The 24787-nt window shown below is 35.7% G+C and overlaps 1 protein-coding gene across 1 annotated transcript; it reads right to left on the bottom strand.

The window, feature by feature from the left end:
• Nucleotides 1–6: 6 nt before the first annotated feature.
• On the bottom strand, nucleotides 7–23383 carry slc1a5 (solute carrier family 1 member 5). The gene is given in 8 exon segments (NM_001190755.1): nucleotides 7–253; nucleotides 2425–2559; nucleotides 2639–2833; nucleotides 8721–8954; nucleotides 9067–9233; nucleotides 11469–11528; nucleotides 11624–11666; nucleotides 22818–23383. Coding segments are annotated over 8 exon segments (1620 nt in total). The 5' UTR covers nucleotides 23366–23383; the 3' UTR covers nucleotides 7–15.
• Between the last annotated feature and the right edge of the window lie 1404 nt (nucleotides 23384–24787).

The raw sequence follows: 24787 nt of genomic DNA, 5'->3' as shown, positions 1-24787 counted from the left end.
ATATTGCAGAAAAGTCTACATGACGGACTCTTTTTCACAAGGTTTGGGTCCAGCGGCCTCTTCTGGTTCAAAGTTGCCCTGTTTTTCGATGAGTGGACGAATTTCTGGTTTGGGAGTGGCATCATCCTCTTCTACTCGTATCTTATCCAGCTCCTCCTCCTCGTTTTTGTTGGGATGGCGATCAATCAAATACTGGAGAAGACCTGCTCCATAGGCATCACCTTCAACATTGATGACTGTGCATGTGCGATCACTAAATGAAGAAATAAAAGATAAATTTAAGATAAAAGATAAATAAAAGCTTTTTTTTTTTTTTTTACATTTTCAATTACATTTTAAAAGATTTACTCATATTTTACAACACTTTTTAGAAGATAATATACAAATCATAAATTCCAGAGTTTAAAGGGTCACAAAACACCAAAACACATTTTTTGAGCTGTTGACAGTCGTATATGTGTCCCACACTGCTATAAACACTATTAGGAAACATATATCTCACTAAAAAGTGAAAATTGGTAGTTTTTGCGTTATTTCGAGCAAATTCGTATTTCCGGTTTGAAACTAATTTTTGAAGCTGCGTCACGGCCATGAGATCTTAGCGTGTATTCCAGCGTGTAGACTGGACGTCTGTACCAGGGCGTCCCGTATTACGTCTCCGAGTGTGCTGCATTAATGCATGAGTAAGGCTTGGTTCAAACCAATTAGCGCGCTCTATTGTGCAACTTCATTAATATTCATTATTTTTACAGTGTAGACGGCAGAGACGCCACATTGTGTTGGTAAAACAAGCGTGCAGTGTTGCTTTCATAATTTGCTGAAGTCAAGTTTGGTTTTTATTTTCTCTCTGTGAGAGTGCAGCTGGACTACGTGTGGATTACAGTGTACACGATGCGGTGCGACAACAATAACTTGTTTACCCGAGAGCTTTTCTCTTCTGCAAATGGAGATCCGGATTCGCTGCTTGTCTCCTCTTAATAAAGACGCGGTTCTAGTTTTGGTAAGTGAGCGACCAATGGTCTTTGTTTATTCAGTTTATTCGTATCGAACTAACTATTACACCGAGTGTAAACATGTTAGCACCACAACCAAAATATTACCGTCGTGTAGGATTTACACCGCATTTTGAGACCGGAATAACACATGTGGCTTACCTGCCGAGTGCATTTTTGTTACAGAGAAAGGCAGAGTTTATTTTTTCTCTCATTCGCTGTGCGGTATAATAACATTGCATGAAAAATACACGCTTACAGCAGTTCCTCGAATCAAATATCTTGTTTGTCACGAGGGGCATGAATGAATTCCCTGAATGAAAGAGCCAAACTGCAGTTAAAGTCCACCATTTAATAATTTGGCAAATAATTCGATTACAGATGTCCATATAAACACAGTCACTTTCTCCCCTGTGTGTGTGTGTTTTGACGCTGAAACTCAGCGTGTGGTCAAACCGACACTCCAACACCATCCCTCTTTTGCTCCTCCGACACTCCCCCCCCTAAACAGAGCTGGACACGCCGACTTTTCTGGCTTTTTCTAAATTAGAGGTGTGAAAACATCCTGCTGAAACGAGGGGGTTTCATGGCCCTTTAAAGATGAAACATTTCACATGACTATTATTGTAAAACTAACAAACAACCAGTATCAAAAGTATCAACAAAACCAGAATATCAGAAAGGAAAACTGAAAAAAATCCCATAAAGTGAAAAAATTAAATAATTAAAAACAATATCTATTTAGCAATCCATGTAATTTTCTATAGAAAAAATATATTTTTTGTATTTCTTATAGTAAATATTTCAGTAAGTAAAAACTAAATGAACTACTTGTTTTATTTTAGAGCAAGTCAATGTTTATTTCATTGAATTCACACTGATTTGATATATTATGCACTGATTTTATACTTTATGCTTTTGCAATAAAAAAATGCTGTGCATCAGAAATTAGAGTGAAATTTGTGAAATGTGGAGACATTACATAGGTTTCCATTGTTTTATACCGTACAAACTGTATTATCTCTTTGCCCAATCCCACCCTACCTCTAAAACCAACCCTCACAAAAAAAACTTTCAGTAAAACTTTCTGCAAAAAAAAAAACCTCATTCTGTGTCATTAATAAGCTTTTTGAGAAATAACATCCGCAATGTTCTCATATTACAACAACTTCTTGTAATACCCGTGTCATACCCATGTCATTTTACAGATTTGTGTCCAGAATTTTAGCAAAATATAACACTAAATGTAAAATATATATGTCCAGCCAAAACCTGTAATACTAATTCAAATTAATTGCATTCATTATTATTAACATTGTTTTGTTATTCATTTAATTTGAATAAATTGTACTACTTTTTTTCAATTTTAATTTGTCATCATAATTACTCCCCACCTCCCCACACCACACAAACCCATCAAGCAGACACTCACACAAGCCAGTCCACAGCCAGGATGAGGGACAGGTCATTGGTTGGCAGCCCCACTGACTCCAGAATGATGGCCAGCGTCAACACTCCTCCAGCAGGAATCCCAGCAGCCCCCACACTGGACGCCGTCGCAGTCACACTAACACACATGATGATAAAGTCAATCTGAAGCCTCAGACTGCAGCAGTATGAAGGTAAACAACAGTCCGTGTACTCACAGGATAGTGATGACCTGCACAAAGTTCAGTGGGATCCCGTTCAGCTGAGCGATAAACACAGCAGCGACGCACTGGAAACATGCAGCTCCGTCCATGTTGACGGTTGCACCTATGGGCAGGATGAAGCGACTGATGTGCTTGGACACGCCGTTGTTTTCCTCAACACACTTCATCATTAGGGGCAATGTTGCAGAGCTGGGAAGAAAAAAAACAATAACAAAATTGTCAATTTACAGCGATTTAAGCTTCGAAAGCAATTATAGGTGTTCTTCATTAATATTGGCACCCTTGATAAACATGAGCTATGTGTATGTTGTTGAACCATTTGCTGTTTAAAGTATTAACAAAAATGCTAATTGGAAATACATGTTCGGCCTACTTTTTTGTGAAGCTGTATAAACCTATTTGCACATACAAGACTGTTATTTGAAATGAAGACACACAACAAGTGTGTGTGCACATAAGTTGCAGCACACACACACTTTTTTCAGGCACACCAACAGCACAGAGAGTAGTTGACTTGAATTTGAGTTTTTACCCTGATGGAGGCCATTTTTAACATATTTTTGTTTAAAGTTTAAGCTAAAGATTAAGAGAGTAAATAAAAACATTTATCATTGCCTTCTTTGCTCTTTTACCAAGGCCGTCAACATTAGTGGAACGCACTGTAAATCACAGATACAAATTTACCATTCAACAATACAACACAACAAATGTGAACGCTAATACTGTTATACATGATCATTTTGTCCTTTTAAAGGTTGCATGTTGTGGCATCATGTCCTATTTTTGTCTCTGGTACATGTTGTGATCATATTTTTGGTTACCCAACATAGTGTGCAAGGAAGTAGACAGAGATCTATCTTTTGAGCAGTCTCGAGATTAAAATAACAGCATTCACACTTTCTCAAATGAACTACACTGTGAACACACCCAGCATCTTGTTTTGTTGTATCACAACTCATTTCTGCAATAATGGTATTTGAAATATCCATTTTGCAGAGAGGTGAGATAAGAGTAATTCCAGCATTTTCAGTAAAAACTTAACATAAATACACAAAGTATGTGCTAACATAATATTGAAACATCTGTTTATATTTACTAAAAGAACTAACCACAGATTTATATGGGACCAGAAAAATATCAATCTGTAAAAGTTTTTTTTTTACATTTTAAATAAGGAAAAATAAACGTGTTATAGTTGTGACCAATAACGTCTTTAAATTTATAGTATACAACTTTGTAGAAGTTCTTTGAATTCAAATGCACAACTCCAAAGAAGTAATACTAATCAAAAAGATAATAGCTGGCTTACAATGGAACAAAATTGATTGACTATTTTATTTTAAATTGTTTGCATTTATAAGAAAAAAAATCTTCGCTATAGATGTGACACCTAGGGCTGTGACCATGGCAATTTTTTACAACCGCGGTGGTAAGTCACCAACAACCGCCGGTGTTGCGGTGGTCTTGATCTCTAAAGAAAAACAAAAAAACACGCAAAAAAAATTTGTCGTTAAATACATTATAGCAGAGACGCAACTGCCTGTCATTTTCACATTCTTTTTTTAGTTAGGGGATAGGTCTATATTGGGGATAGGTCGAGTAACCTAATAAAAATATTTTGTTGGACACTGCACAGTAGTCTACACTACAATTAATAATATAATTTATTATATTCATTATTTTTCAAACTAAGCTATACAATTGATAAAATGCCTTTTTAATGTTTGATTTTATTTTAACATCGCTAACAGTTGTAATAAGAAACATCCCATTATGCAGCAGTAGTCTTAGGTTAGTACACTTAGAAATGCCTTTTGAGTTTAAAGATGATCAGCCTGCGAAGTCAAGTTTACAGTGTCATAAATGAAATGGGTATAGTGCATGAGTAAAGGGGATTTGCTGCATCAGCCTCTCGTATGCGCTGCAGGTAGGCTGAATGATAATCTTTAATAAATATGCAATACAAAACTTTAAACATTTGTTTTTTGAAATAAAACGGAAAGAAATAAGGTGTAAAATATAACTTAAACCACTGGTCTGGCGCTGATCATTTGTTTGTAGCGAGAAGAAAAAAAAAAACAGATGAAAACCTGGCTGGGGAGATGGCGATAACAGGGATTATCTGTTCTTCAGAAAAGATTGTAGACATGACATTGTGAAGGCGTTTATCATACAACGGAATTCGTGTTTATGATCACTAATTAATATTAATTGCATATTAATAACTCTTCTCTCTCTAGACTTTGTTTTAAGGATTGTTTTTGTCGGCGCAATATAGTCTAGGTTTATTGCATGTACGAATCAGATTATGAAGAATGATTAAAAGCTTGCATTTATTATTGCATACTTTCCGCAAGTCATTTTGTTTATCTTGCCTATTTATTTTTTTTAAGTGGTGAGAACATTATTCACTGGCAAAAATGTTCCTCCCATAACACCAACAAATAAATTAGCCTACCTAAGTTAATTTACATTTTATGTAAAAAGGAATAATTTATAGCTTAATTAAATATTGATTACTAAAACATCCGTATAAATGTACGTGTATATTTTTGAACAACTAATAAAACAACACAATACAGCTTACAAATATTGTAGTTAAATATTAAATAACTTTAACTGCTTGAAACAGTATAATAATAATTAAATGTTACATTAAGAACTTCACTAATAGCCTAAATGGCACAAATCAGTAATATATAAATAGTAATAATTATAAGAGGTCAAAAATATAAGCCTACTAGTATCAGTATAAGTCAGAAATTAAAAAAAAAAAAACAGCGTAGGTTCTCTTCACTTTTTGTTTTCTAGTCATATTTAAAAAATTTTGTCTAACATGTTGACTTTGTCCGGTTTAAGTGAAGACCTAATTGGGGTTATAATGTTTCCAGCAAAACACGTTTAGACGGTGTGCTTGTATCGCAAATGCAAAGATCCTTTTTCACAATCGTGCAGAAGAGGGTTTCATCAATGGATTTGCTCTTCAGTGTTTGGACTTTTTTTTAAAAACACTTTAGAAACACTTTTTTTAAACAAACCCTACAAAAAGCTTAATCCAAATGAATTGGTTCACCTATCTCAGTCGGTCCAAAATGTACCCAGTGGTAAGATTTCGTTTTATAACAAGATTCAAAGTTAAACTTGAACTTGCTGAATCACACCTAATGTTATATTCTAACAGAAATGTAATACTTGGCAACATATCTAATTTGTCTTTTAAAGTGCGTGACGTCACATACTACCGGCGGTGGCAATGGACAACCGCAGTGGAAACTGACCCCCGCGGTGACCATCACAGCCCTAGACAGTTGTGAAATTGCCACTTTTGTGACTTTGTCAATGTTTTCAAACAGTTATATTGTATTAACCAAAGACGTTTTTACAGTACTGTAAAATACAAGCCTACACAAAAAAAAAAAAAAAAAAAAAACTTACCAAGGGTTTTGCTATTTTGGCGAAAACATTTTTCATGGCATTGTTGACATTTGCACGGGATTGTTTATAAAATGTTATTTGTGTGCTGCATGTATAGGTTGTTTACCCAAATCTGACCAATCAGAAGGGACCTTACTATTTTTATACCCTCCTCCCTAGTTGGTGCAATTACGCTATTGGCTTAACTGGTCCCAACAGTGAACGGAGTGCCACAGAGCAGAGAGCTGAAAATAAATACTAATTGTGGCAGTAAAGAGAAGCAATGAAAATAACAACAGCCAGTAAGAATATGAATGTCTGCTTTGAGTAATTTAGTCATTCAAAGTATTTTAAAATCTAAATGTGTGGACCTTGACATCTATTACACATTTATTTTAGTACTATCATTACATACTAATGGATTTTTTAAATTGCTGATAAAACTAGCATTTTTCCAGAGAAAAGTAATATCACACCAATATTGTAATCAGAATACAACATTGCATATAGTATCACTTTGACTGTATTAAGTAACCCAATAATATACTTCATAACTGAAATGAAAAAAGATGTACATTTATAAACTATGGCTGCTCAAAAGATCGCAAAATTATCGTTATCACGATAATGGTATATGTAATAAAAGTATTGCAGACATGTGAGGAATTACATTTAATGTATGCATTGCTTATCTACATTTGCCCAATCATATAAGGGCCTTACTATCTATATTCATTAGCGCTGTCAAAATTAGTGCGTTAACGCATGCGATTAATTTTAAATAATTAACACGTAAAAAAAATTTATGCAATTAACACAGTTGCAGATTTTTTTTTACTTCCTGCTGTGGTGGACGTGTGTTTAACATGCAAGAAATGTGGATAAGACCAAGAAAGCACTTTTTGAAGGCAAGTTTCAGTATAAAACAATTAGTCGCATCACCAGGCTCTCCAAAGTTTCATGCAATTTCGGGTGTTTCATTTTTTACTTTCGACTTCTGTTGTTGATACCGCATGGCGAACAGAAAGAGGCGTGTGCGCGTGAGACGTACCTGAAGGACGGTGGGGGTGAGTTGTGCACGACATAGGCTACCTGAAGAGCTAGGAGGGATGCGGGGAAGAGGGGTGTGCAATGTATTTAACGACCGGTTTGCGAGAAATTATCATTCATTTGCGGGCATTTGGGAGTCTCTGTGCACTTGCGGGACACTCCTAGTCTTAGCAACTGGATGAATGTAAAGAAGGATTAAGCAAAATTGTTTCTACTCTATAATTAATGTTCTCAACTCACAGCAATAAAACTTTACAATGAGTGCAACAGTTTGTATTCTATAGCTTATTATTATATTTTTTCATTTTCCATATCTGCAATTCCTGTATTTTGGCTTTTTTTTTGCAGTCCACTTAGAATCCAACATGGAAATCAATGTTTTCTTTATTGGCATTGATTGTTTTGAAATTTAAATGTGATTAACATGCCTGTGTTTTAATTTCTTTAATAAATATGGCTGTCAAGCCAGGATCTTGATGGTTTATTGTGGGTATGTTGTTTACATGAAGAAATCTGTGTTACAAGTTAAACAAAAATTCTATTAAACATTTATATTTTGAATTTTAATTCTAATAAACAATTATATTTTGAATTTAAATAGTTTTTGTCTTGCGTTTACATTAATTTTACATTTGAATAGCCAAAATTACAAGTTTCAGTATTTTAAATGCGATTAATCATGAATAATTAAAAAAAAAGGTGCGATTAATTAGTTAATTTCTTTTAATCGATTGACAGCACTAATATTTATATTATAATATCCACCTCCCCATAAATTGCTGTTCTGCTATTGGCTGGAGAGACCCAAAGATGAACCCACAGTTGAAAATAAATACCAATGGCTAGAGTAGAGAAGAGAGAAAAATAACAGCCAATCAGATTCAAAAATATCTCCTGAGGTTTTTATTTATTTATTGGTGTTTTAAAGACTAAATGTTTGTACCTTGACAAAGTTTCATTCATTTTCTTGTCGGCTTAGTTCCTTTATTAATCCAGGGTCGCCACAGCGGAATGAACCGCCAACTTATCCAACACGTTTTTACGCAGCGGATGCCCTTCCAGCCGCAACCCATCTCTGGGAAACACACACACACACACACACTGGACAATTTAGCCTACCCAATTCATCTGTACCACATGTCTTTGGACAGTGGGGGAAACCAGAGCACCCAGAGGAAACCCACGTGCACGCAGGGAGAACATGCAAACTCCACACAGAACGCCAACTGAGCCGAGGTTCGAACCAGCAACCTTCTTGCTGTGAGACGACAGCACTAACTACTGCGTTGCCCCTTGACAAAGTTTTGTAGTCAGAATTAGAATGAATAAGATTGGAAAAAACCTTTACCTGTTTATTTTTAATATACTTAAATGATCTAAAAACTAATAAAGAAATACAATTTTTCTAGGGAAATGTTACATCATAATTATTAGCGCTATCACGATGCTCAACAATACAGAATATTTTCCCAGTATTATGCAAACCTAAAACAGATAGATTTACCTTGAAAATGAATACTCTTAAGAATCTCTCTTTGCAGTTTACCAATTCATGGAAGTGCGAATGTGAAAAAGGAACCTTTATTTATTGAAACAGCAGTTGTTCATTTACCTGGAGGAGGTTCCGAATGCAGTAGCCAAAGCAGTGACCAATCCCAGCAAGAAAGTGTAGGGGTTCTTCCGTGTAATTATGAAGTAAATGAGAGGAAGGACGAGGAGCCCGTGGATGGCATGACCAATGACACAGCAGGCGATGTACTTCCCCAAGCTGGTGAACAGCAAGCTAACATCCTCCATTTCCACAATCTTGGCAGCAACCAAGAACATAATACCCAGAGGTGCATACCTGTAGAAATGATGATATGGTGTGATAAAAAGCAAAGAGATTAATGGATAGGGCTTCAAAATACAATCAAATCTGGAGCAAAATCAATAAAAAGTACATCATGTTTCCTTACCACATGATCCAGGAGACCAGCACCATGGTGGCCTCATTGAAAGAGTTGAAGAACTTCATAAGGATCACTCCTTCCTCTCCAAGCTTCCTCAAAGCCACACCAAAGGCCATGGCAAACACAATAAGACCCAGAATGTTCATGCCATCCACATCTGTACCGACTGGAACCTAAAATGCAAATCCATAATTTACAAAACTCTATCAAACCACTAAGATTTACATTTTTTATTTAATTCAAAAAGATATACACTGTCAGGGTTTCTGCAGATATCATAATGTCAAATGTAAAACTTTAAGACCTTTTTAAAACCATTAAGTATTAAATTTAAGAACTATATTGCAATGTCAAAAACATGCGAGAGAAAATGTAAAAATCACAAATTTAGTGGTAAGATAAGTGTATTTATATTGTACTTTATAACAGTACAGAAGGTTAGATGCACCATTGAACTACAGAAAAAACAAACTTAATGCTGATTAATCTTAATGCTGATTTATACTTTCACCTGGCCACATCGCACACCTCACGAAACAGACGTGGCTTTTATACTTGACGCGTTCACCATTGAGATATTTTTTTTTTACATGAAAGGGGAGGGTCAAAAGAAAAAGACAGTAAAATCAGATGAATAAAAACAGTCACTAATATCATTGAAGATGTTTTTGGGGGCATCTTATTTATTTTTTTATTTTTTATTTAATTATTATTTTTTTTGTTTTAACAAACTCATCTCTTAGGTTTTTCAAACTTTTACAAAAACCTTCCCCCTATCCCATGGCTGTTGCAATTTCTAGCCAAGAATTATTGGTCATCTGGTTCTCCCTATGATCACGCATGGACGGATCACAAAGATGTCAGTACAGACTTACCCGTTTCAGACAAAGTTTCCTAAAACTGTATCTTATTCAACACAAATCAAATGCGACGCCGAGCAAACTGTTCACCAGAGTGTCAAAAAATTCCATTAGCTTCGCTACAGCATTATTCCACTGATAAATGTTGTGAGCGTAGTATTATAAGTCAAGAGCCCATTCCTGAGCCCATTTCTCACTCTCAAATATGCACTTTCCCGCACAAATTATCTTGATTGTTCTCAGTACACTTTTCCCTCTTCCTTTCAAGCTTTTTGATATGATTTATATCAGTACACTATTTATTACCAATAATCAAAATACTGAAATAGATTTACATATTACATTTTTAATCTAATAAACCATAACATTTTGGCGATATATGATGAGATATTTCCAGTTTCAAACACTAAAAAACACACATAGAATAGTTTTATTTTAAAAACATTTATTAAACATCCGAAAGGTGCACCATAATAATAATAATAAAATAAAATTTTAAATATAACTAATGCAAGCAGAAATGTAACTGTGATAGAAAATAGACGAAAACCTAAAAAGGTATTATAGCCTACAGTACTATTAACTAAAATAAAGTGAACTAGTCTCTGCTGTACAGTGTTTTGAAAAGTGCAGTAAAGTACTTCAATTAATCTGTTGTCGTAATACGATAGTTGCTATGGTAACACAACAAGTGTATTATAAACAAATTACCCAGTGCTGTAGTTTTTTTTTTTTTACAATATATGGTATATTATACTACAGTTCGCCACACTTTACTGTAGTAAAACTACACTGTATTTAATTTTATCAGTTTACTATTCTTAATACTACAATATGCTGAAGCATCTCTGGAGAGCAAAAGCACGAAAAAAGAAGGAAACACAAATTTTGTGAGTCCGCATCGATGGAGCTAGACCAGACCATTTACATGTGAGCTGCCAGTGTTTTGCGTGCACACGAGAGGTTTTGTCCAGGAATTCGCTCTGTAGTATTCCATGAATACCCTCCCGACTTGTAATACTGCCATTATGACATTTGTCAGTGAAATATTGCCATACTCCACCAGCTAAAATCATGTGGTGCGCACCCACAGCGAACCTACGCAAACACAGCGATGACTTCATATTCTCCGCGCGCACTGAGATTGACTATTGCAAGTTGACATTTTTTGTAGTTGCAATACCGCAAATTACAATTGGACTAGTGAAATAAAGAACTACAACATCACGAAAACCTAGCAACAACAAAAAAGAATTTAAATGAGCATTAGATGTAGTGTTACATGGAAATTGGAAAAATAAGACCTGTGCAAAAATATTTAAGACCTAGAACAGCGAATTTAAGACTTTATGGCCTTAAATTTCTATTTTCAAATTATAGACTATAAGAACCTGTGTAAACCCTGCACTGTACATACGTACATGAATACTTTTATTATAAAGTTTTCTAATGTTTCTTACATTAAAAAAAGTTGCACAAACATTATATTTTAAATACAAGACATATTTCTATTATTTTAACTACTGTATTAAGACTAAAAGAATTTACCTTTTCCAATAAGACGCTAGAGTTGGTATCATTTTTGACAAACTTGTAACCAGTGGCATACTGTGAAGAAGAAGAAGAAGAAACGTTCAGAATCAAACAAACCACAACACATAAAAGTTGTTTTTTCATGTTAAACTAAAGCTTGTTAAACTCACCGACTGAAAAGCAGCTGCAACCAAGTTAGATGGGAAGATGTTTCTGAAAGAACAAAGAGAGAAGTTTCAGGTCTTTGACTTTCAATCCAGATGCCAATGAATTAAACAATTGCATCACAGTAGGGTTTCTGCAAAATAAATGGTCAACCATGTCAGGGTTTTTGTTATTCTGGGTGTACGACAAAGTGTAAATGGTCACACTTGGCCTCACAGACTTCCATTCATATGCATACGAATGCAACCGCCTGAAAAATGCAAGCTTGTTCGACAAATATCTTATGTTGCTGCATTCCAAAGTTAAGATTGGTGTAGACACGATGACTGTTTTCAAGGTTCAATCGCAGTTTGTAAAAGTATTAGGAGGTTTTAAAACCTCCAAATTTTTCTGTTATACCATTCCTATGGTATATATACTATTTTTTTATAAAGTTTTTTTTTCCCAGCAGAAAAGATATCTAAAGATGCTGTTTTAACACGTAAAGAAATCTGTGCTTTCGAAACTAATGATGACAGCAGAAGTCAAAGATTCATTTGAATTATTTAGCCTGACATGTATACTGTAAAAAAATATTTGAAATGTTTCTCAAAATAAAATATATTGTGTTCAAAGGGGGAAAAGTATTTTTACCAGCCATTTACAAAGAACCTATTTTAGAGTAGTAATCACAATAACGATTCCCAGAGATGGGTTGTGGCCGGAAGGGCATCCGCTGCGTAAAAACTTGCTGGATACGTTGGCGGTTCATTCCACTGTGGCGAACCCGGATTAATAAAGGGACTAAACCGACAAGAAAATGAATAAATGAATGAATCACAATAACTAGAAACCATTGTATTTTATTCAAGGTTATCATACCATCAGAACTATATACCCGCCCACGCCTAAATTGATAACCAGCAAAATTAGATTACAAGATTGTAAGAGACCAATAGAAGATTAAAACAAGAACTCACTTTACAGAAATGTAAAATATAAAGCAATCGCTTATTTTTCCAATGTCTAATCATCTTGTTTTATCCCACCTTTTTATGCAGCGCTGTATTTTGCATGCTCAACTCTAGCGTAGGGCTGCATGATTAATAAAAAGATCACAATCTCAATTACACCCTACACACAATCTTAATTCTGCTTTTTCTATGATTCAGCCAACTATATTTTCAAAGTAAGGAGAGAAGTAAGGCAGTCGCACAAGTATTCACAGGAACTTGAACACCTTTTAATGGCGTTAAAAGTGTCACTTACTATATTTATAAGATATATTTCACCCAAAAATGTTATTTCTGTCTTCATGTAATGATGTATTCATGGCCACAAAATCACAAGTGAGCTGAAGCACTGTTTATTTACTTCCGAGAACGCGCACATGCAAGCATGTCGCCTACTTAAGTGAACACTTTAGTGGACCTGTATAGGCTGTGAATAACAGATAATGAAGTTGTAAATAACGTTCAGTTTGTTGCACAGAGATCGTTTGAGGGCCGTGCGGGAGGTTTGATTTGCTTGTATGTGTTTTTTCCTCATAGTGACAGCATCCATGAGCCGCACTCAGAAGTGAAAGTGAAACTTGTGCGCACATCATTTGAATGACCACATCGCATTTTAGAGTTATGATTTCGACAAGCATTTGATGTTTTTTCTTTCATAGCGAACACAGTGTTGTGCATGAAAATAAATGTTTACTGTGTCAGTATAACAACCCTAGCCTATATATAATGTTGAATATAATGCAAGAAGGAATCTGATAATGACAAATATCTCATTTTACCTGTGAAAACAAATGGTCTAGTGATGTTGTCAATAACAGATGACAAGCACATGTCTTAAATATAACAAATCAACTTTATGAATAGTTATATTCTGATGTCATCATTTTACTGTGAATTAACAAACAGGACATATCGAAAGTCTGTTCAAGTCCACCATAATGACTATACAAAATTTAGCATTTTAAGCAACAGACCTACACATGGGCCTAATATTATTATTGTTACCATTTTGAAATAGGTGAGAGAATAAACAATAATAGGCTTATCCTATTAACTTTTATTTTACATTTACAGAATCTTGAGAAAATCGTGATCTTGATTTTAAGCAAAAAAAAAAAATCGTAATTCCAATTTTTGCCAGAATCGTTCAAGAGACTAAAGGAAGCGCAGAATGGTTAGCTCCTACTTAAATCAGGTCAGCAATCTGATGAGAAATTTTACCTATGATTCAGATTAACGATTGTGGATTACTTCAAACTGCAAATGTGAGTACAGAATAGCTTCATGTACAATATTCCTCAGTAAATGTAGCATTCAGTTGTGTAGCACTACAGCCAACTAACAGCCTTCCCAGGTCCAAATGCCTGCCTGTAACACTACTTATTCTCATGGGGTGTTCCTGGAGAACCACCAACACTGCATGTTTTTAAAAGTCTCCTTTGTCTGTCACAACCATATATGCTAATGCAGATTTCAGTTGCAACCCTGACCAAACGCACCTGTTTGTAATTATCAAGTGCTGCTTCAGGTCCTAATTAATTGGTTCAGGTGTGTTCGACTAGTATTGGAGCTGAATTTGGCAGGAAGGTAGCTCTACAGGAACAGGGTTGGTGACCCTACGTTTTTTTTCTCTATGTATTTTTATTAATACCGGGTCACCACAGCAGAAAGAACCACCACGTTATCTAGTATCCAGCACGTTTTTATGCAGAGGATGCCCTTCCAGCCGCAACCTATCTCTGGGAAACATCCAAACACACTCACACACACACACACACACACACACACACACACACACACACACACACACACAACGAACAATTTAGCCAACGCAGGGAGAACATGCAAATTCCACACAAAAACGCTGAGGCTCGAACCAGCGACCTCCTTGCTGTGAAGCGACAGTACTACCTTCTGTGCCACTGCGTCGCCTAGATGAGACTCCACAACAGATATTTATTTCGACAAGCACTTACACCAAGGTCAGACACAACTTTGGCCAATTTTGCCACAGTCAATTAGACAAAGGGTCTTCAAGGTCAAGGCAAAATTTATTGTCTCCCGTAGAATTTGTATTAGAAAAAAGGTTCTGCTGTACATAGACACCAACAAACAACATGTAACATACACACACATTAAAATCTAATCTTAAAATAACTCCTAATATAAATACGATTCCATAAAATCAGTAATTTAAAAAATATGTATATAAAAAATAAAATACAATGTGCCCCACTGCCCTCTGTTGCGCCAACCAATCCCGTTATCTTAATCTTTGACCATCCTTCCCTACTTGCTCATTGATCAACTTAATTGAAAAAGGAACTAAAGAATGTTTATATCTATTGTACTTGCATAACAGGATCCTGTATCTTCTGCCAGAATTCATCACCTCATACTCCAAAGACAGCACATGTGAAGAATTAGATAAAAGCTTGTTGGATTGTGCACAACCAAGTGACTTAATTCCCATGATTTTCCTGCCACGATTATCAGGTTATTTACTTGGGTTTTCATTTTTACTGTCAGATTCCCTAACCAAACAATAATCCTATATCTTAAGATAGACTCTATTGTTGCTTTATAAAAAGTCTGCATTTTGCTGCTACTCACTCCGAATAATCTTAGTCTATAAAATGTGTAATCTCTGATGAATTCTTACACAAAGACTTGACACCTGAAAGTGCCAATTAAGTTCACAATCAATTTTCACCGCTAAATATTTATGAATCAACCTGCTTAATTTCTTTATCATGAACCACAACAGAGCTACTATCGCTCACTGACCTGGGGTCTATGATGACCTCCATTTTCTTAACATAGAACATAGAAAGTGATTAATGCACAACAATGGGAATCGAGAGGCCAGAATATGGAGTTTTATTTCCTACAGCGTGTCAATACAAATTTAACACCATGTCTGGAACTGTTTCAGTCAAATCTGTTACCTTGACCAATAGGAATGCAGATCTTTTTTTAAAAGGGCCACTATAAATGAGGATTCTCCCTCAATCCCCGGGTCTAAATTATAGATCTGAATGCAGACTCAGTGCAGCAGGTCTCCTATTTTAACCATTAGCCCTGCTGGTAATATAGAGGATTTAGGCAAACACAGCAGCACAGCGATGTGTCTGAATGTGAATGAACTTCTGATAAATCAACGTCCGCCATTCTTCAATTCTCGTACTGCTCTCCCGACAAAAATGCTTGCAGCACACACACAGCTTTGCTGTATGATTGGCCCTGACAAGATCGCGGGAAAAAAACATGCAACAAACCCCGTGGATCATGGAAACAAACACATACGAGCCTTCATGAACGGCTACTTCGTGCCGTGGGTCCGTGTCTCACAGCTTGCTTGAAACTGGCAGGTCTGCCTTGCCTTCGGAAAGCACGTGCTCTCATGAATAATTAAGCAGCCGGCTCTTCTCAAAGGATAAGAAAACTCCGCTATGAATAATAATGAGAAACCGACGCGTCATCATTGCACTTGCAGTACTGCGCTACGTCGCCGATTTTGATCCCGCCCCAAAAATCATTTTAAACCCGGAAGCTAAAATTAGCTGACAAAAGCTCAAAATTATCCAGTTTTCCCCACAATTAAAGGTGACAGGTGCTAACATTGTCTTAACTGATGCTCAACACACACACATCTGTTAATATAAAAAAAAGTTCTTCAGGGTGTCCTGAACCTTTAATGAATGGCCTTCAAAAAGAGAAATTGTAACTATAATGGTATAAGTGCTGCTAGGTGCAATGTCAATTATTTTTTTTATTATATTATTATTATATTATATTTATTAAATTATTTTTTTCTGTTTTTTTGTCTGTCATTCGTGGGTCGGGAAAAGCGTCTATTCTGATAAATTTCTTGTCCAAAACAAAAACCTAGCAGTCAAAAATCACATTCTAACGTTCTTGCAAACAAATACATGTTGACACAGTATCAAATGAAGTATAATTAAAAAGGCTGTGCATCTAGCTGCATATATACACTGAGCTTTCACATCAAAACCAAATTATATCTTGGGCATTAGCCACAAGGTGGTGAGAGAACAAAGATCCAATTCTACCCCTCTCAAATTAATAATAAAAAGTCCAGATCAAGCAATCCCTGAGAGGCCTGCTCTCACGAGGTGTCTCATGTGGAAATAACTTGGAGAATTTAGTCAGATTATATGCCTCTACTAATCCCAATTCCACACGTTACCCCCATAACCTATTGCCCACAATGGGAGATGAACTAGACGAGCACTAGGACCTGCCTAGAGATGAGGATTAATAATAAAAACAAGACATTTATTCAGGGATATTCCTGCATCCCTGACCCTAATATGCTGTACATTTGATAAAAAAGAAGTGTTCAAATGAGAAGGAAATATAATCCCTGGTATGATGCATGCTAACATTGTATGTTCAAGAGAAACAACTGTGTTTCTGTGTAAAACATCTGTGTGTGAATAGAATTTACAAAAACAACTAATTAAAAGAGTAAAAAAAAATACAGACAAGATTCTGTATGGGTCTGGAAATTGTGGGTTGATGGAAAGGTCCCTATGGGCAGCAATTATACCTTTTGACGCCTAAAGAAGCCTTGAAGATCTATGGAGGACAGTATATCATAACTTAGTAGCCGAAGCAAGATGAGACTGGAAAACTGAGAGAAAACTAGCTGAAAAATTGTTGTGCTGTGCAACAGGCTTTTTCCCAGAGAGCAATCACTGCCAAGTGCCTATAGCAGGGGGTTGTGAACACCCCAAATTTCCTTTGTCTAAATGGAAAGAATTGAAATTTCCTCAATGAAATCCAAACGCAGAGAAAACAGCATTACAAAACCAGTAAAACCGGTTTACGCCACTGAAATACTTGACTAATGATGCTCTGATGTTCTCACAATGTTTCCTATAGAATTACAGAGGGCCGAGCACTTTTTGAAACCATTTACAGCTGTTGATATGGTAAAGCGACAAACGCTGACAATTTGATGACTCAGCACAAAGCAAGTATGGCATGTAAGATGTCATGGACATTCTTGTTTTTGGTGTAGACGTGTAAATAGTGTGACACGTCGAACAGGATGTCAATAAAACGTGGCATTACACACACCTTCTGTAACTTTCGTCAAAGATTTAGCTAAAGTCTGACGTTTGTTGACATATTAAAAGTAACGATTAACGCACAAATGTGACCATGCCCTGACTTTGCCCCATCTAAAATAAATCTCAAAGTGTACACACACAAAAAAGGCTATGCTGGGGAAACAGAAGGTGATTTTCAGGTTCAAAAAAGCAAACAAATTAAGTACAGGAAGAATTTAGATATAATCAGTGTGAATCAATTTAAGTGTCATTCCAAATATAACTGACCTGCTTTTGACAGTAGAATGCAAAAAGAGAACTTCAGAAAAATGTACAAGCTGCTGTTTTCCATTCCTGAATTTTAATATCTTATGGCAGGGGCGTTTCAGTAGTCTTTAATTAGGTTTAGAACTAAATTCTCCAGGAGTTTAAACACCCCTGTCTTATAGTATAGCTAATTAACAAAATAAAATAAAATGTACTTATTTACTCACCCTCAAGTGGATCTAAAAGCTTTGAATTTATTCTGTTGATCACAAATGAAGATATTTTGAACAATGCTGTATACTGGTACTAGTACTGTAAACTACTAAGCCAATGACTACAAGTTTCTAACTTTCTTCAAAATCTCTTAATTTGTGTTCAATCAGACGAAGGAAACTCAAACAAGTAAATGGTGGGTAGATCATAAAATAATTTAGATGTTTGGGGACATATCCATTTAAATTCAGTTAGTTCTGCAAATTTCTGTACATTTTAAATAAGACGTGTTGGTCACCTGTGTTGAGCAATAAGGTGTTACTAGTAATGTGCTACTAAAACAGCACTACTTTTGACAGTAAATAATACCGTATCATTACTTTTTAAACGTAGTGTTATTGTTACAATATTATGCGCTTGTCTATTACTTGGTAAATTAATTCATTTTGCCTGCATGCATTCTAGCCTATATCCTGTTTACAGCAGCGATGCACTGTAGGATTGGTGGATGCCAACTACAAAAAGAAGATGCATCGTGGTACGAGACTGGACAAAAGTAAAGTGAAAGCAGAGACACTGGGTGTGCACGAAAGAGGCCACGTACGCGTGCGAGAGCGATAGTCTGCTCATGTTGTAGGCCTAGTGTGCATCCGCGTGAGAGACTATTAACGTTACTATTTCTAATACTACTATGGTTGTTTCAAATAAATAATCCCACATTTGTTATCCGTTTAACAAAACTGATATGTTCAAGTTATATTTCAGAACACGTTATTTAATAGTGTTGTATTATTATTTATAGTGTCGTATTGCACAGAAAAAAATGCTGTGATTTATTTTTTATTGTTTTACATATTTTTATAGCTGTTACACAACAGCGGATTTTGCTTTGAATATACACAGATTACTTTCCAGTTAAGTTGTTAAGTTTTAAGTTGTTAACATATCACATTGTGGTTGTGTGTTCTTGTTTAGTTTAAAATGCATAAAATTTAAGATTGTCTATAATAGCTGTTTTTTTTTGGTACTGAGCTTCACTAAATTGATTCTGAATGATAATTCAGATTATTTTCATTTATTCATAATGGTTTTGTGATTGTTATATATTGTTGCTATTTTCATACTCAAGCTGTGAAGGAATGTGTTTAAAGGATAAAAACGGCAACTTTTATGACGCTGAAACAACTTTAATTTTTCGAATATTTTACTCAGCTGGTTTATCCTTGTGACATTTTTATTTTGTGCTGCTGGTCTGACTTAAATAAATTAGTCTTTAAAAACTTACTTTTTATACAAGTTTATCTTTTTATTTTAAACTGTGAAGTTGATCAACAGTGTATTTTCCATGAAGCACTAAAGTGACAATTTAAGGGCATTAATGCTAGCATTAAAATTTTTCTTTGGAAAAGTAACAAAATGCATTCATTTATTTTCTTCTCAGCTTAGTGCCTTTAATAATCAGAGGTTGCCACAGCAGAATAAACTGCCAACTTATCCAACATGTGTCCTTTCTGCTGCAACCCATCACTAGGAAACACTCTTCTAACTAGTAACTAGTAACCAACTCGTTACAATTTTTGGTCACCATGTTGGTCATTTTTCGTCCTATTTTAATGATGATATAAACATCCCATGGTCACTTTGAATAAATAATAAAAAAAAAGCTTGGACATTCTTCAAAATATTTCAGAAAAGGAAGCTCAGATTAGTTCCCAACAACAAGACATTAGATTTACGATAAACATTATATTTTTATTTGCGTAACACAAAGGTATGAGAGCTTGTTTCACAACATGTCTGTGTTTTATCAGACTCCAACCTGATAAGACAATACAACTACAGATAAAACAAAATTATCCTTCAGGAAAAGAAAAAACTAAACGAGAGTTTAAAAAAAAGATGTGCCAAGCCAAGAGATCTATACTACACATGCCAGAACCTAATGGGTGTAGACTATTGAAACACGGTCCAGCTGAGTGAGCGCAGAGCTTAAGAGTGTGAAATTAATAGAGCGCCGTGGTGGTCTTTGTAACTGTATGACATGGAAAACCTCCAAGGGAGAAGCCCCTTTGATAAATGGCACAAGCCACATCAGCTGCCTAATTAACCCTGCTTCTATTGTGCATGACTGTGTCTGAGCATTACAGAGCTGCCCTTGTGTGGACAGCACATGCCGCCTCATTGACTTCCACTGGAGACACAAAAGAGAAAATTTTTCAGCTTGGTTTTAAATTGGGATTCTATCTTTGACTCGAAAAACGGTCAATACAAGTGGAATGGGAGAGATGCCAAGTCCACGTTTAGTGTGCAAGTTTGGGTTTGCTGTTTTGTTAAATTGCAATAAAAAAAGTTTGCTTATTTAAAAAATAATAATAATGTACAAAGCCATTTAGATTATTTGCATTGATGATCAGATTTTTTACATGCATTTTTAAACTTATTTGTAGTGTATTTAATCATCTGATTTAAGCATTTAATACCGTCATCATCATACTGTTTATTATTATTATTCTTACAAATGGAATGACATGTTAAACAGCTTTGTGACTTTTTTCCATTTCAGGTTTGTTACTTTTATTATAATCAATAATCATAAAATATATAATGATATAATAACAGAAGTAGTAATATATTCATTTATCATTAACTTTGCATCAAATACTATTATATTATTTGCAATAATAATTTAAAAAAACTAAACCCCTTTCATTAAAGAATATAAAAGTAAACCTGATTTAAAAATAACATTGCATTAAGCCTTTTTTGTTTCTTAAAAGTTGAAGTATTTTTTTTTTTATCAAAAAACGTATGAGCCCTCCAAAATCATATGCAAACAAATTAACTGATCTAATGCATTAATGATTTTGATATATATTAAGTTTTTAAGAGCATAAACCATTTGCATAGCTTTGTACAGTATATATATATGTATATTATCCTCATTTGTAAGTCGCTTTGGATAAAAGCGTCTGCTAAATGACTAAATGTAAATGTAAATATGTATATGTATATATATATATATATATATATATATATATATATATATATATATATATATATATATATCAAAATATAATGATTTATGAATTCTGATTACTTTTGGCGAAACTGAACTATCAAATGACAAATAAATCTAAACTAAAACAGATCTACCATCAGGGAGACTGTTAGGGTCTATTACTTTTTTTACTGTTGCACAATAAATTGTTATTGTATCAGGCTTTGACTGTTTAGCTTGTTTGATCACATGACAATGAATGGACATCTGTTCGCAAACTAACGCTTCTATAATTATGCAAAAAAAATTTTAGGACCAGTCTTGAAACTGAAATTCATAATAAATAGCTAAGATTAAGAGGAAAGTGTTGTGAAAAAAGTGAATGATTTCTACGTCAAAAAGTGGATGAGGTGTATTGCTTTAACATGGGACAAACATGAAGTAACAAACTAAATAATTATCTGTAAAAGTAGTATGTAGCTCATTTTGTGTTTTTTCCGTCTGTCAGCTGAGTGACATTTCCCTTGGGTCAGGTCACCCTAATTTGTGTCAGTGTAAATATTTATAGTCGGTATACAGTCATATTAGCCTGCTACTCTTAAACAGTGGCAAAACAATCCTCTGACAAAATGTATTTAGTTGTTGTTGTTTTCGAATGAAAAGGAACAGAATGTTCTCTTCGGGTCTTCTGTAAAAAACACGATGAAATTTGACCTGTTTACATGACAACAGAGCCAAACCCCAAAACCCACCCACAGTCGGTCTGCCTAAGGTTTTCTTGAGGAACGCAAACGACGCTCGCCTCAGTTCTAAGAATAAACAACTGCCTTCATCGGCGTGTCCAACTAACTTAGAATAATTATTAGTGCCCCAATTCGAAATATACCCTAAAACAACCACGGTATTTACTTCCTCTAGCTGAGGAAAGTACCAACCAGAGAAGGAAACTATTAATGACAGATGAATTTTCGCTGATCATAAGTATGCATCCTCTTCAGAGGGGGATTAAACGCGCCAACGCGAGCGCGCATCTGATGCAACTCAAGAGCCCGTTTACAGCACATGTCAACTGACGTCACGCGGCTCATGCTATAAAAAAATGGTCAAAACAATGCTCGTTTAGGGATTTACAACCAATAAAAAACAATGAGTGACTTTAATGAAAAGAAAGTGATTAAATAAGTGATTATAAACATGCCATACTCAAGATAGTTTTTAAACAACAATGTCTGAGAATATACGTAACGTCGGTGACAGCTGCGATTCAGTTCATGTAGACATTTGTAATTTTTCGGAAGAACTTTTTGATTGTAGTTACATAAAGCTATTTTTGTATCTAACTTACTATTTCTTGTTTGGTGACGTGCGTGAGTAAATATATTCTTTCCTCTTCCTGTTAGGTAAATCATTGAATCATTTCCGTGAGTCGGTTCTTTGAAACAGCTCTTTCAGTGACATTCCACTGCCACATGGTAACGAAGTATGAAATACAATGTATGTAACAATGCTCAAATTGTTACTCCAAAAACAAACAAAAAACTGGTTATAAACGTCGTGTGACTAACTCCGAAACAAAAGCCCGAAAGTATAGTACAAAAAACACGTGTAACTTAAAAGTACATTTTACGTCAACACCGCGTTACCGACTCACCTTATCAGGTCTAGAAATGAATCGATGACATCTTTGGCTTCGGGAACCGAGCTGTCGTCCTGCGCGTTGAGCTGGGACATCTTGCCATCGCTGGAGCCAGGGTGAATGATGAACGCCATAATAACGCCGATGGCAGAGGCGATCAGAGTGGTCACCAGAAAGAAGAGCATCGCCCAGCCGCCCAGCTTGCCCAGGGCTTTAGGGTCAATGCTGGCCGCGCCGGACACCAGACTGCAGACCACCAGAGGGATGATGATCATTTTAAGCAGGCGGATGAGCAGCTCTCCGGGGAAGCCGAAGTAGATAATCTGCGTGCGGCTCAACCCGGCGTTTCGCACCCCGAGGCCGATCAGTACGCCGACAATGACCGCGGACACAGTGAGGATGACCAACAGATTGGCCAGGACGAAGCGCTTCACTTTCTGCGCGGTGCTCTCCGGCTCGCTCCTCCGGTGCTCACTCAAGCCGTTGGCGTGCGGCGGAACGTCCAGGTGCGCTTCGCCATTTGACGCCTTTACATCTTCTATAGAAATGTTTTCTTCTGTCATTGTGTATTCTAAAGCTGTGTTTGTGAACGTAAAAGTCTTTGGTGTGTATGTATGTGTGTGAGAGAAAGCTGTCTGCGGGCTTCTCTTGCGCTTCTCGCCGCGTGTTTGGAAATGACTGCGTAGATGCGGGTTCAAGGGAGTACGTTTCCATTTCACGTCACTCTTGGGGCGGGGCGTGCATGAAATTAGCGCAAAGCTTATATGACTTGCGTAGATCACAAACGTTGGTCTTGTGGTCATTTAGGCTCATATCTTATGAAAGTTATGTAGTATTTAGCATCTAAATCTAATGAAATTTGACGTAATTCTATAAACAAAAGCGCCTACATTAATGTTTTAAAAACTTTTGTAAAATAAAATGTCAACATTTGGGGGAAACAATCTTTCATTGTGCTTTAGTGTGACATATTTATGCAAACAATTAGCAACATGCTGATTCTCATTGTCGCTTAATAACAAATACGTTTTTAAATGCTAAAAAAACATTTTTTGTTGACAAAATCGTCAAAGCATTTAAAGGACTATGGCAAATATGTTAATAAAAACATCATTTTCTTTTTACTTATCCAGCACGTTTTACTCAGCTGATGGCCTTCCACCTGCAACCCATCACTGGGAAACACTCAATCACACCAATTTAGCTTACCCAGTTCACCTACAACACGTCATTGGACTGACGTCCAATTGGACAGACGGACTGGGTGAAAAAAACAGAGCACCCAGAGGAAACCCACGTGAACACGGGGAGAACATGCAAACTCTACACCGAAATGCCAACTGACCCACTATGTCACCATGTCGCCCCGTAAATAAAAACAATTTTAGGGTACATTAAACTATTGTTAGACTGAACGTTTCAGTGTGTGTAAATGTTTGAGTCGTTATCGGCTAAAGTAAAAACATTAATAACTAAAATACATAAAAACAAATGTATAATGAATAAAAATCTCCTTTTTGTTTTTGAATCGAAATATTTAAAAACTAAAGACATTTCATGAAATCGAACATATTATGTTGACAAAAGGGGTAGAGCATTTAAAGGACTGTGGCAAAGTACAAATATGTTTAAAATATTTTTGGTAGGGTATATCAAACTCTTGTTAGACTTGAAACATTTTTGTGTCTGTAAATCAGTTAAAATGTTTGAGTCATTGTCTGTTAATAAATAAATAATGCAATGTCGCATATGAAAAATAAATTAAAAATCCCTGCTTAAAATCACATATTTGTTGTTGACTGACGTAGTTGGTCTAAAGTATTTATTCATTCATTCTTTTTTTTTTGGCTCAGTCCCTTTATTAATCAGGGGTCACCACAGCAGACTGAGCTGCCAACTAAACCAGCTTATGTTTTATGCAGCTGATGCCCTTCCAGCTGCAACCCATTACTGGGAAACACCCATACACCCTCATACACACATAC

Source organism: Danio rerio, chromosome 15 (genome assembly GCF_049306965.1).
Source record: "Danio rerio strain Tuebingen ecotype United States chromosome 15, GRCz12tu, whole genome shotgun sequence".
Lineage (NCBI taxonomy): Eukaryota > Metazoa > Chordata > Actinopteri > Cypriniformes > Danionidae > Danio > Danio rerio.
Note: the sequence above shows the minus strand (reverse complement) of the source record. Positions and strands in the feature narration are given on the sequence as shown.